The following is a 15,248-nucleotide window of genomic DNA, read 5'->3' on the forward strand; positions in this document are numbered from 1 at the left end:
TGTTACTGTACAGTACAGTACTTGGATTCTTTAGACTAGATGGTACACATGTGTTTATCATATTTGTATGTGTTCTTTCTTGATAATTACCTGCACCAATATACTGTACAAAGTAGAATAATCTGTATCGTAGCAGTGCCCTCTATATGTCAGGGGCAGCCTATAAGTGGTACAATGAGGTGCAACAAATAATGATTTGATCTTGGTTACTTATATACTGACCACATGGCATCTTCTTGTGGTTTCTTAGTAAATTAGCAGAAAATTAGGGAATGACCCCAAAAAAAGTTGTTTGACAAATAAATGGTGGTAATGAAGGAAAGTGTGCGAGAAAGACGATTTAACAGAGTACCAGGGAATTGTTTCAAATAAATAATTTAAAACACTGTTCTGTACTATGACAAGTGATATTCTTAAGCTGATAAATACTACTACTGTAAATGGTTTAGATTCTTTTGTCACAGACCAAATTGATAGATTATCAGAATGGTTTTGTGAACTCTTGGAACACTCTGCCAGACTTGACGAACACTGAAGCTGGTTCAGATACATTCAGGAACCAGTACTTGCCAACAGTGCACAAGAGAGATGTGACTGATCGCCCAAGCGGCTAACGAGCCGATAAATGGCGAAGAGGGTAAAAGGCAAAAAAAATTACTGCCAAAACACAAGAAATGAATGCAGTAGTTTATATATCTACAGTACTGTAGTGGATGATGTTAGTGAGCTAAGATTGTACTTGGTAGAGTTAAATAATCATGGACTGTATTGTACCGTACCGTACTGTACTGTACTGTACTGTATTAGTAATATGCCTTGTTTGCATTACTGTATAACAGTTTGCATTAAATGTGTACCTTCCTCCAGATTAAAGAAGTAACTCATCTAAAGTCTGCTTAATTTGGTGATGTAGTACAAGGTATTTATTATATTTTTTTCTATTCGAGAACCCGTGATGATTATTATACAGATATTTTAGGAACCTAAAAAGAAGTAAAATCTGATCATTTCAAAGAACTTTTACATTTCTCACGATGATATGATCAAAAAAATTTCCTACAGATTTTTAGGGTTCTTGTTTATTGCACATTCTAAAGTATTGTATAGTAATCATTCAGGGTTCTCGAATAAAAAAAATGATCTTATATATAACAACAAAACTCACAAGTCCATGTCGAAATTCTCTCACATGGGATAAGAAAATGCACCTGGTTACAATCTAATTTTTCTGCAGCATTAATGTAATTTTCTTACCTTGTTCTTTTATTTTTCTGCTGAAGTTAAATTGTATGAACATTTATCATACAGAGCTATAAGTACCCAAGTTCACTATGGTTATCCAGCATCATTTACTCTTTTAAATAAATAGGTCAGTGTCTTGGAATTTAAATCATTTACAATTATCATTTTTGCTAAGTGTTAATAAGTGTACACAGCTTATTCCTGCTTCCACCCACCCCTGGCCTGTCCCTGCCTCCACCATCCACTCCTTTATTCTCCTTCATCTTTACGCCACACCTTTCGTTCTTTCCTTTCTACATCCTACAAATAAAAACACTCCCTCCAGTGCCAGCTCTGTCACAGTTAATAATACCCCTGTAATACTATAATACTGTCGCTGGTCTTTTGTTTCTCTAAAGTGCCAAGAACTTCTAAAGAATTCACTAGCACTTGAAACACTTCAAAGACAAGAATAAAAAGTAATACTGTACCCTGCAATGTACTACAATAAAAGATCACAAAAAGTGGCAGTTCTACTTCTACCATTCATATACCCTGTACCACCATACCTTGTTCTGGATCACAAGCTTTTAAAAAGAAGGGGGAGGGGGGGGGGGTTGTTTCTTGAAGGCCTCCAGAGAAGTCAGCCGCTTCATGGATGCAGGTAACTGGTTGTAAGAACTATTTGGGATTAACTTAATGTGGATTTTAATGTTTTTTCTGGTACTGTCTTGTTTGATATTGCTTATATTTTATTGTAATTACTTTTTATTCTTTTGTTGTTTGCAGGCTTGCAGCGCTACAGAAGAGTGGAGAAGATGGCTGGAAGAACCGTGTTAAGAAAGAGAGCAAAGATGTCAACTCCAATGTCACACTCAGACCTAAGGTAAATATTTATGTTTTAATTTTTATCACTTGAAGCATTGAAAAAGGAGTGCTTATATGAAATGCATTGTTTCCTTAGATGCATTTTATTATTTATCTTAATTTTATGAAATGTAATGTACCATACAGTACTTGCAACTGAAAAATATTGTTATTCTTTAGCCTGCAGGAAATATACGGGAAAGACCCGTTAGTCTCATGGAAAGGATGTCTGCTCTGGAGACATCATCACAGCAGTGGCGAGGTCGTATCACACATTCTGATGCCACAAAGTTCACTGTGGCACATAAGATGGCTTCATCATCTACATCATCAGTCCCATCGGTTGTCAGTGGGACTAGTCCACTCATCACTGTGACCCCAGAACAACTGTCCACTCCCACAGGAAGTCCTCTTATAGAGCGTAAAAAGAGGTCACCATGCCAGAAAGTCTTCAAAAGCAAGACTGGAGGAAACCTTCCATCACTGCTAAATAAATCTAGCCCATTAACTCCACGAAAGGACTTCAGACGTAGTATTTCCACACCAAATGATGGAGAAAAGAAAGGTAAGAACTAAATTAAGAGGTTTGTTAAATTACTGAGATCGTCAGTTGCATCACATGCAGGTTATTTATTTCTTCAATGCTCGAATCAAAATGAGAAAATTAAACTTATGGTACAGTACAGTACTCTGGACTGAATTTAAAGATTTTCATAATCTCAAATACAGGTATTGTACAGTATTTGTATGAAACTTAACATCATTTTCCTATCCAACCTTTCCAGGTGAAACCCCAGAAGGTACAAGTGTATCTGTACCTCGGGCTGATGATGAATCATTTAATGCCTTCTTTAGTCGCACCTCCTACGACCCATCACAACTGCCAGAAATTGAACTACCAACCTTAGAAGATGCAGATTTTGACCATATCTCTGAAACTGTATCCCAGCTGTGAGTACTGTCTACATAACATTCTCAAAGTAAATCTGTCACTCCTGTTTATTGTGAACTTGCCTTTATTTAAATGGAGTTGCACATTAATACAGTACAAAATATATTTTTAGAAATCCGCACAAGGTTTGATACCTAGACTGGTTGTAGCTTCAGTAAAGTTCCATTGTACGTTTGTGTCTATACAATCCACAGCTGCAGACCTTGGTGTAAACCATTTAGAGGTCTGTGTTCTAGGGGTGTTGAGGGTAAGGTGAAGACCTCAGCCAATTCAAGTAAAGCTATGATGGTGGAAGAAGAGAAGGACAGTGATGTAGACTTGGTGACCAGAGTGGCAACAGGCCTCTTAAAGGACTGCATCATTTTTCTTTGTCAAATAGCCAAGAATCTTCTATTTTCCATTCGTCTTTAGCTGCACAATGGATGAAGTCATGAGTTGGTGAACTTTGTTCCAAGATTGGATAACAGTTTTTGTCATGCAGTGATCTGATGGATTTCACCAAAGCCATATACAGTATAATTTTGTCAAGATTTCTGGTCTTGATGGAAGTGTTTAATTATCAAGAAATACTAAATGAAATTTCTTGAGTACCCCTTACAATATAGATCACATAAAAACCAACAGCAGTAATTCACACATGAACACACAAATACAGTATTCATTACACAGCAAAGCTGGTCAAGTCAGTACAGTATTCTGCTACAATAAATTAAGTCACTCATATAACATGCCCTCTTAATGATGATCTGTAGCAACTGGGTCACTTTGTCCTATGTCATTTTATCAAATGATGTCATCTTGCAATAGTTCAGATGTGGTACTAATGTGTCTTTAGTGTTACAACTCCTAATACTACATTGTGGTCTAAAATCCTGTGGTCTCTATATCCCAATCTCATCCATAAACCATGTTTAATATATTTTATTTTATTTTTGTTGCTGCTCATCTCCACTTGACCACCCATTTCTTTATTCTTCTTTCTGTACACTTGTTTCTATCCTAGCAAAGGAAACCCACAGATAGGATACACTGAAAATACTGTACAATGAAAATAAAAATACAAATCCTTATATAGTATAGTATTGTGTACTGTACCTGTATTGCAAATACCTAATCAAGAGTTGATTGCAATTGCTGTAGTTCAGACCTTGTTGCAAGCATAACCCTTGAAAATAAGGCATCAGCTGCCACTTCAAGCCAATTGGTAAAGAATCTTGCCACCACACCAACCATGTGCTCATCACCCTCTTTTTACTCGATTACAAACTGTTATTTCATAAAGTCAACCCACAGTCAAGCCACCTTTGCAAACTGAACAATTGCCCTCCTACTTATCTTCACCTCTTGTTGAGAAATAGGGCAATCTCTCTTCCATTTAAGCACTTTGTAGGGATTTGGGTTAGCCATACAGTCCTAAACATTAATACAGTAATGGATGATTTATAATCATATTTTAAGACTACTATGTATACTGTAGTTTCATTTGCCAAACAATTTACAGTATTTGCTGGGTGCATGGGCCCTATTGATGCAAAACTCATTTAGTGGCAGCTGATATCTACAAGACTGCATTTTTAAGGGTTATGATAACAATGGGAAGGTTTGAATTAATTTAATTTAGTTGCTACAGGTACTATAATTGTCAAGGAACTTAGGTTTTTAACATGTAGTCTTTGCTTTGTAATATATCATCTAAACTTGATTTTAGAATTAATTTCATCTTACATATTTTATATTTGTTTTCCCAATTACTGTTCTATTAATTTTTATTTAATAAGTGCATATCATTGCCAGGATAACTGAATACTGAAAGTGCACCATTGGACGTACAGTATTTGGTGTACCGTATAAGAATAGAATATTGTACAGGTATAGGAGTTTTGGGCATTTGGAAAGAATGGATTAAAAGGGGAGGGAGAAGAGGAAGGAGCTTACACATTAGATGGAAGGATTGAGTTTACAATAGAGGTTGTGGATATTAAGGATGTAATTTTGTAGAAATGTGTAGTTATGCAGGAAAAGGATAACTATACATGGAGAAGACACAAAGTTGAATACTGTAGTGAGAAATAACATATTGGATATAGATACACTAGATATTGCATATGAAATAGTCATTTATTTGGGTGTAGATCATTAGAAAAACATTTGAAGCAATCAGTTTTAGGTATATATATTTTTTTAGAGCCAGAAATTTTGCAGTTATGATCATCACTCCTAACATGATGGGAAGAAGGAGTTTAAAGATTTACTGCACTGCTCTGCGCTTAACGTATATGAAAACAGGCAAAAAAAAAAAGGTTTTGTCATGTATTCATTATATCTGTCTTTTAATGTTACCAACTTGCTCTTTTAATACATTTCTGTTATTTTTCATAAGAATATTTAGGGCTAAGCATGTTTACATAATACACTATTCTGCCTCTAAATTTAGTCTGCTTGATATGTTTATTATTTTCTTTATGCTGTATAGTCTTATTTGATACAGTACAATTGCAATACAATTATTATTCACAGCACAAGAGTTTATGCTAACTCTATTTCTCTCATGCCTCAGTAGACAGCTGGAGGATGATGACTTGTAAGTGACCAAGATGTTTTATAGTTACTGCACGTGATGAATTCTGCTTGTAGGCTTTAGGATCAGATTTCTTTCCTAGTCTTGTATTTTTTTATATTGATTGTTCAGTTTTGTGTAATGACAAAAGTCTTAAACTAGTTAAAATATTTCACTGGTTTAATACTATTCTAAGAGTATATTTTGTGGGATGGGTTACAAAATGTGAGGGACAACTGAGGTGATTAAGAGGATGGATGCTGTAATGGAGAGATAAGTTAAGTAGATTTATGAAGAAGACTGTACATGAATCTCCCACCATGCTCTACTTTGGCACAAAGTACAGTATATAACATATACTTTGAGTGTCCCAAGAGCTGTATAAGTCCTTCATACTGATATTTGTGGCAAAATGTATATATATATATATTTTTTTTTTTATAATATCTAAAGGAATATGCACTACTGTACGTGTACCGAACAGTTATAAGATTATGTGTCTTTTTAAGCGTTAACATTTACAGTAACTTAAGAATATTTTTGTCTAGTTTAGACTGAATAATGACAAAAGATATGAATCTTCAGTGTGGTAAAGCGGCGCAGTGTACGTGTAACTCGTCGTCAAGTGGCATCACGTAATCCGCTGAAAGCTCTGGCTGCTCGTGAAGATCTCAAGTCAGAATACACTGAAGTCAAGATGGGTGTTGGTGAAAGGGAGTTACGGAGGATGAAGGTGGAAGAACGTGAGTAACTAATTGCCATATTATTTTTAATTTAAATACTGTACATTCTCTGTGTACTCAACTTGTTTTCAATAATTACTTTTGTGTAAATGTAGGTTTTTTTTTTACTTTTATAGAACAAAATACTGGGTATGCTGTACTGTTTTTTATCCAACATTATTATTAAGTATATTTGTAAATATATATATATTTTTTTTCTCAGTTTCCAAAGGCTCACCAATGGCAGTTGAAGCACTAGCAGGATTGGCCTCGAGGGAAAATTTCTCGGCTGTTGCTCTAAAGAAAGTTGAAAGCACACCTGTAGTACGAGAAATGGCTCCCTACACCTCCCTAATGCTTCTGCAAGTCAAAGGCCGGCGTCATGCTCAAACGCGATTAGTTGAACCTAAAGTGACCAGTGTTAACCAGGGAGATGACTTCATCCTAATAACACCCACAGATGTAGGTGGCATTTGATTTAATTGTAAAGTAAATTGTTGGCATTAATAGCTGTTAGATATTGACCACGTTACTCTAGTGTTTTGACTTTGTCATAGTGATACCAAGTCCACAGAATTAAACACTATATAGGGATATGGCATTTTGAATAATAGGAAACAGTCCCTCTGTAATATGGTTTTCTGTTTCACAAGAAACTCGTTAGGGAACTTATTTTCATGTAACTTGTTGGGATGCTTTAAGTATCACAGACTGTGGCAGACATGTGAAGCTAGCACAACAATTCCCTGAGTTATGAAAATTTCAGCACTAACTTTGGACATTTTGGCCATGATCACAGCATGCCATCTTAATTTTAATTATTGTACTTATAGGGTTTTGAATTCATATATGAAAGCAAGAACAAAATTATGTGAATTAAATAAATTTTCTTTTAGTATAAGTGAATATCACATAAAGTGAAGTAGGTGTAGCAGTATTTATCTTCTATAATTATCCATACATCAAATTAAAATTTGTGCTCAGTGGGCTACCACATGTTTTTGTTTTTAATACCTTCTTATTCAGTGACTTTTAAGTTTTCCCAAATCTCGCTGCATGGTACATGATATTGCACTGTATATACCAACTGAACTAAAAATAATAACTTACAAACAGTTGTAGTACTCATCAATTTTCCTTATTTCAAGAAAATTAACTGGCATTTATAACTCGGTGAAATGTGATTGTAATCATTGTACTCCTGTTCAGTACTGACACTTTTCCTCCTCACAGGTATATCATTACAAGGGTGAGTTTGCCAATGTCATTGAAAGAGCCAAAGCTGCTGAGATTGCCCAGTACATCTTGCAGAAGAAAGATATGGGCATTACTTCATCAAAAAATCTTATTGAACTTGATGAAAATTCTCCAAGTGGAAGAAAATCAAAATTCTGGAAGCTACTTGGTAAGCAGAATACAGTAGTAGTTTACTCAGTGTACTGTATTGATACTATAATGTATCTAAGCTGAGCTGTTAATGTACAAAGAAATTTTGAAGTATGTAAGATTGGTAGTGCTACCGTACCTGTCCTGCTATTGAAAATAATTATTAATCATTATGTAGTATTGATTTTATAATTTTCATTAACACCTTGACTTAGAATGGCTAGAGTTGCATCTGTAAAAGTTCTCTTTATTAGTTTTCTAAAAAATATATATATATATATATACAGGTATATATATATATATATATATATATATATATATATATATATATATATATATATATATATATATATATATATATATATATATATACATATATATATATATATATATATATATATATATACACACACACACACTCTGTATATACTGTATATAAAATATATCCTCTTAATGTAGGTACAATAGCCTGAGTCTCCTCCATTTCCTTACTATTTGACCAAATTAGGTTTTTGTATGGCTTCTTTTCAAAGCACATTATAATACTAATAAAAGCCTTGAAATATTTAAATAAGTTATATTAACTGAAAACTTCTGCTGTTCTTTTTTTTACTATAGTAAAAAACTGTTTGGTGATGTACAATAATAGACTCCCACCCTACAAAAATTAGACATTGTTGTAAACACAAATCAAATATACCTGTAGTACAATATCTATGTACAGTAGTTTGTTAACACACACATCAAGTATACCTGTAGTACAATATCTATGTACAGTAGTTTGTTAACACACACATCAAGTATACCTGTAGTACAATATCTATGTACAGTAGTTTGTTAACACACATCAAGTATACCTGTAGTACAATATCTATGTACAGTAGTTTGTTAACACACATCAAGTATACCTGTAGTACAATATCTATGTACAGTAGTTTGTTAACACACACATCAAGTATACCTGTAGTACAATATCTATGTACAGTAGTTTGTTAACACACATCAAGTATACCTGTAGTACAATATCTATGTACAGTAGTTTGTTAACACACATCATAGTATACCTGTAGTACAATATCTATGTACAGTAGTTTGTTAACACACATCAAGTATACCTGTAGTACAATATCTATGTACAGTATATCTATGTACAGTAGTTTGTTAACACACATCAAGTACAATATCCTGTAGTACAATATCTATGTACAGTAGTTTGTTAACACACATCAAGTATACCTGTAGTACAATATCTATGTACAGTAGTTTGTTAACACACATCAAGTATACCTGTAGTACAATATCTATGTACAGTAGTTTGTTAACACACATCAAGTATACCTGTAGTACAATATCTATGTACAGTAGTTTGTTAACACACATCAAGTATACCTGTAGTACAATATCTATGTACAGTAGTTTGTTAACACACATCAAGTATACCTGTAGTACAATATCTATGTACAGTAGTGTTTTTTGTGTTAATACTAAGATCAAATGCCGTCTAAACACTACCTTGTTGATAAATCAGGTGGTGATGAAACAAGTGAAGCTGTATTAGGGGGCACACCTGATGAGGATGAATATGTGGAGGCTGCACTGGTGGCTGCCAACAAAATCTATGAGGTCCAGGACGACTCACTTGTGCCAATTCCTGATTCCTGGGGACAAATGCCGAAAATAGAACTTCTTTCATCTGATAAGGTGGGTATTTCTGGAATACATCTTGCTCTTACGACAGTAATTAAAGAATTATTTGTTTCATAAGATTTATAATTTTTTTAAATAATTTCCATAGCTTTTCCCCCAGCTTCAGAGAAATATATTTTGTTAATATTTCCACAGGTTTTAGTGTTTGACTTTGGCCCCGAGTTGTACATATGGGCAGGTAAGCGTGCCTGTGGTGATGAACGAAAAGTTGGAGTGGTATTAGGTCGAGAATTATGGGAAGAACACTATGATTACTCTGAGTGTGACATCAATCCCATTACACCTATGACTCCAATTTCAAAAGCAAAGATGAAAGGTAAGTTTGGTTTGTAATTTACTGGAACAAAGATTTTGCACCTAGTAATATAAAAATAAATGCCTTCTACGGGTATTTATTTTAATTCAATTTAATTCTGCTTATTACCACATTTACAGGTACTCGACCAGAATGGGGCCTGTGTGCCAAGCTCACAGAAAATGTTGAAACGATTCTCTTCAAAGAAAAATTTATAGACTGGCCTGATCTAGCACAGCAGTCAAGAATTAAGGTAAAATTGTGATTGTTTATATACCATTATTTTATGAGAAAAAAAATCATTAATTATTGTAAAATTATTGAAGATATTAACTTCAAGACTATATCTGTTCAAAGCAACTGGCATGTTATCAAACTAGATAGTGGCATCTGCAACTAATTCCATGTTTAATTGTATTGTACCTTCAGCCATATCACTAGATAAGTTGATATTGTCTTTATTTTATGGCTTTCCTGGGTTTGAGCACTGCAGACTTGGTTGAATAATATGCAAACCTCTTAATCTAGACTCGGTTGTGGAATAGTGATTTCCAAGATCAATCCCCAGTTTTTGTTGAAATGATGTTATTACAATATGCTGTACTGTACAGTAGTACAGGTACTGCTTATTTAACCTTAATTAATAACATTATTTTTCTTTTGTGAATCAGGAGGTGAAAAAGGAGCTTGATCGCCATGTAGCTCCTGTTTGTGAACTACAACCCTGTGATGCCAAAATGATGCTGGAAGATTTGCCACTAGAACCTGACCTGGTGCTGGAAATGAGCCACTTGGGTCGTGGGGTGGAATACTACGATGAGGAGGTGCGCTAGTAGTGATGATGGCTTGTGGTAGCAGACTGGTCATGCACCATGCTGCTTAGTTCTCCTTCATGTTGTTTATGTGTACTCTGCACTCAACTCTATTGACTCTGTATCAGTCATCTCCTAGTTAAACTACAGTTCTTGTGGACTTCTCTATGCACACTCTGAAGACCTTCCTGTGCCTTGTTGATTTTGGCTTAGACTCGTCCCCACTGTTGAACAGTGGTTTATAGTGTCTTCATCAGCCACTGCTAGTCAGTGGCCAACCGCCTGTAGATAGCAAGAGGGGCCTTCCATACCACCATGTAGCTGTAGTGTACGTGTATGGGCCAACACCATCCTATATATTCTCCATGGTGTATCTTGCTCCTGACAGCAAGACTCATTCTGTGCTGACTACACACGTTACTCCCCGAGACCCTAGACAACTTTACTAGGTTCCGTGTGGAGTTCATACGTGACTGCTCTTTGCATATCCACCCCAGTTTCCCTTCTACAACCCTTCCATCTGGTGACCTGTGCTTGGGTGCCTTGTAGAGAATTGTAGTCCCTCTTTATATACAGTATCCCTTAATGACTTTTTTCTAAGGTTTATATGTTTTTTATTTATATTTTACTCATTAGTCTGCACCCTCTCTTAATGATATTTATTTTCTCTTCCATCTGTCCCTTCTGCCCTTTCTTTAAATCCTTTTTATTACTAAATACATATCCAACCTTTAACAGATAGAGCTCTATTATCTTTGTCAATCATCAGTTTTTGCTTGTTTACTCAGTACTCACAATGAAGTATATTTTTTTTATTGGCATACTAATTATTTTTAATGTTTATATTAGATTTTCTTAATTTGTTTTGTGTACCATTCCAAGTGACCTTGAATGTTTGCCCCTGATATCCTGGCTAACCGTCCCTTACTCCCCTCCCTGTCCCCTTCAACACTCACCCGGGTCGCCTCAATCTGCTGCTGGTAACAACGCTGACTGCATCAACAATCCAATGCCGCTAACTTCATGCTGTTCATCAATCGACCATCTTCATATATCAACATTGATGGACGACACTCTAACTTCTGCTTTGTGTACTTTACAAAATTGCGTGTGCTGCTTTCACAACTTAAGGAGCGACGCCTCTTGAGCATCTCAACGAATGACTTCAAGGTCTGGCATGTGTCAGAATATGGCAAAGTGCTAATGGATGTAACCTTGCAAAGGCACCTGTATGCTGGTGATACATACGTTGTGCGCTGGTATTACCTGGTCACAGCCACCGGCAGAACTCTAAAGGTGGGTCACTCATTTACATTTATTACTATTACTATTTTAGTTATCATAGTTATAGTTATTCTAGTATTTCTGTGCATTTTACATGGAAAAGGTGATATTTAGTAAAATAAAAAAAAGTTTTCAATGGCTGAGAAGAATTATAATATGTATTTGGTAAAAAATTAGTGAAACATCAATAAAACCCCCCAGGCATCTGGTACAGTACAATTTGCCCAATTCTTTGGTTATTTGGTAATACTGAAATACAGACTTTTAATTTATTTCTCTGTCAGGTTTAGTCTAATACTGTTACTTTTATATTATAAAAGAATACAGTATAAAATACATTATTCATTATTTTGCAGGGCGAGCCATCAAAGCACAATGTAACGGGTAGAACGCGAGTTGCCTATTTCTTCTGGCAGGGGCGAGAGAGCTCTGTGTCAGATAAAGGTGTGTCTGCTCTTATGACTGTAGAATTAGATGAAGAACGTGGCCCTCATGTACGAGTCTCTATGGGATTGGAACCACCAGCTTTCCTTAACCTATTTCAAGGAGGCCTTGTGGTACACCAGGGACGGCAGGAAGATGACCACACACACAAACACTGGAAATTATTTATAGTCAGAGGAGAGAATGAAAATGAAGGACATTTAGTGGAGATTGAAGTGAGTTCAACACACTTGAGGTCCCGAGGTTGCCTAATATTAGCCGATATACAAGCAGGTGTCATCCACTTATGGCATGGTGCCAAGTCTTTGAAACACACACGCAAGGTAACTAGTGAAATTTTACATCATATTTTCTTGTAAATTTATTTTTCATATGTTGTATACTATACTAATATTAATGAAAATTTTTGATTGTCCAGCTAACCCATACAAGCATGGAAAATGGACATAAAACATTGATGATGTCACTGAATATTCTTTTTATGATAGGTTGCCAACGTGACAGCCCAGAAGCTCTCTGAAACCACAAATGTTGAAATGGGTTGGGAAGAGGATACCACAATAAAGATCAAGGAACAGTTTGAGGGCGCTGAATCTCGAGATTTTTGGGAAGGTTTTGGTGGCTCATCCTCCAAAAACAAACATTTTTCACTCCTTGAAGACGACCATTCATATGATTTTACACCACGTATATGGCATTTAGAACCTACCCATGACTCATTCCAAGCCACAGAGGTGATCTGCAGCTACCGGGCCACATCCTTACCAAACCCACTACCTGTCTTGCAGCTTGACCTGTACTCTGTACCACAGCCAGGTAAGATCTGGAATTAATTTACATTCAGCATTACACATTAGATACTAAAAATTTTTTTTTTATTGAGCATTGGCTTCTCACTGTAATTACTCTAGAGAATAAATGTTAAACTTTGATTGAAATGCATACGTTTGTCTTTGAAGGATTACCGGTAGTAATTTCTTTAAATACACACACATACTAAAACTTCTCTTCTTTGTAGTATTACAGTAAGGACATATTAACTCTCTTGTGGTCTTTTGGCGCAAATTGCGTTACTGAGTGCTCCCGTGCTGGCACAACCCCTCCTGCTCAGCCATATCTCACACGGAGTGCACCTCTCCCATAAGCAAAAACACAGAAACAGTGGACCAGTCCACTCATCCAGCTTCTTTGGCTGGCAGATGCATCTCTAAAGGTACAATTTGGGTCTTGATCGCTCTACCCAATGTTTACTAAAATGAAAAATCATTCTTGTTACCGACGCAATCTGCGTCGAAAGACCGCAAGGGGGTTGAGATTTCCAACCATGACCAAGAGTATCAGAAGGTTAATCAAATTAAATTTGCATTTTGATATAGCACTATTTATGGTGGATGGTGGTCACCAAGTGTGGGTGTGGCAAGGTTGGTGGCCTGATGAGACTTCAGAAGGAGAGGACTTCAGTGCAACAGGTTCTGCTGTGTTACGCTTCAACTTTGCTCGCCGTGCTGGTTTACAAACAGCACTGAACTACTGCAAGACCAAGGCCAAAAGTCAAGCTAAGGCATTGGCAGCAAGAAGTTATAAAAAGGTATTAGATGGAGTCTTAATTGAGGGGTTGGTTGTTTGGATTTGGTTGCCCATGGAAACTCAACTATGACTATCTGTCACAGATGCTTCATTTGTCTGGCTACTTTTTTATGGCGGCACCATCTAACAATTTGCAACACATTCACTAATTCCAGACAGTCCATTGAAGAGTGCCATATTCCTATTCTATAATTCTTATTACCCTTTCTATTCCTCCCTGTCTTGAGGCTTCCCCACTTTTTCCTCCTGGTATAATCCTTTAAATATTGTAAGCCATTTTTAACAAGTTTATACCAAATATGACAGCATGGAGATGAAAATTATGCAGGATGTAAAGTTAATAGAATTTTGAGGTTAAATATGTGAATGGTTTATTATTATTATTTATTTATTTATTTATTTATTTGTTTACACTCAGATCGAGGTCAAAGTTGAAGTGGTTGAACCTCAGCTTGTGGTTGCAGGGCTGGAGCCACTAGAATTCACCAACACATTTCCCACGTGGACACCTAGACCTGATGTCACCGCCATCCAAGAAAAGGTGATTATATATTATTAATTGTACATATAATTTCTTTTCAAGTACCTACTGTACCTACCATATGTTATTAATTATTGCAGGTGCACAGGGACTTCCTGATAGCCCTGTACAGTACGGTGCTGTAGTTGTGATTATGTCTAAACTTTTTTTTTTCATTCATAATCATGTTTGGTAATAACAATAATAAAAGATTGAAAATAATGTAATGAAGAACTGCACGGATGATGTGTGAATGGTTCACAATGTCCAAACACATGGTTCTTGAAAAACATGTAATGCTTTAAAAAAAAAAAAAAAGCAATTTTGTCTCAAATTAATATGCAGTAAAATTTAATAATAACCAAGAAACTGAGATGAGCAATACTGTATATAATATACAGTAAAGCAAAGACATGCAGTATTTAATATTGTGCTAGAGAGGTTACTTAGCACATGAAGTGAACATCACAGGGTTTCAGAATAGTGAGCCTAAAGAGTAGGGTTGGCCTGGCAGATGAACATATTTAAATTTTTTGCATACAGATATATACAGTAATAGAGAACTCGGGTGTAGTGCAAATAAATAAAAGGGGAATCTTTAATTTCTAAAAAGCTCAGAAATGCTCCATGACAACCTGAAAGCTAGAAATACGGAGCAGTATGGAATAATCTTGCCCTGATACCAAATAACACTTTTCCAGTAATTCTCTTTGCCTATTGCTAGCTTACAAGCCAGTCAAGTAGTCAGTCAGTTCACTGTTACATGCTGTTTTTAAGTACTGTATTAGGCATGTAGAGACTCTTGACTTTACCAGATGTGTTTGTAAAGCCTGAACTTAAAGGACCTCACACTTAGTGCTGTCACAACATTCTCTTACAGGTTATTCTAAGCAT

The 15,248-nt window shown here is 35.7% G+C and overlaps 1 protein-coding gene across 5 annotated transcripts in view; it reads left to right on the top strand.

The window, feature by feature from the left end:
* Window positions 1-15,248, top strand: part of LOC121874707 (serine/arginine repetitive matrix protein 2-like) — a gene marked incomplete at its 5' end in the record, with an annotated part of 128,066 nt that overhangs the window by 99,690 nt on the left and 13,128 nt on the right. For 3 of the 5 annotated variants that reach the window (XM_042378963.1, XM_042378965.1, XM_042378968.1), the window contains 16 exon segments: window positions 2,011-2,107; window positions 2,269-2,653; window positions 2,874-3,039; window positions 5,598-5,621; window positions 6,183-6,340; window positions 6,543-6,781; window positions 7,553-7,724; window positions 9,234-9,406; window positions 9,548-9,728; window positions 9,848-9,960; window positions 10,379-10,531; window positions 11,651-11,815; window positions 12,160-12,570; window positions 12,736-13,063; window positions 13,624-13,835; window positions 14,253-14,375. In XM_042378963.1, coding sequence (XP_042234897.1) covers window positions 2,011-2,107; window positions 2,269-2,653; window positions 2,874-3,039; window positions 5,598-5,621; window positions 6,183-6,340; window positions 6,543-6,781; window positions 7,553-7,724; window positions 9,234-9,406; window positions 9,548-9,728; window positions 9,848-9,960; window positions 10,379-10,531; window positions 11,651-11,815; window positions 12,160-12,570; window positions 12,736-13,063; window positions 13,624-13,835; window positions 14,253-14,375 — 3,100 coding nt within the window. 5 annotated transcript variants of the gene reach the window in all.

The sequence above is a fragment of the Homarus americanus genome, unplaced genomic scaffold (genome assembly GCF_018991925.1).
Source record: "Homarus americanus isolate GMGI-L3 unplaced genomic scaffold, GMGI_Hamer_2.0 scaffold34360, whole genome shotgun sequence".
Classification (NCBI taxonomy): Eukaryota; Metazoa; Arthropoda; class Malacostraca; order Decapoda; family Nephropidae; genus Homarus; species Homarus americanus.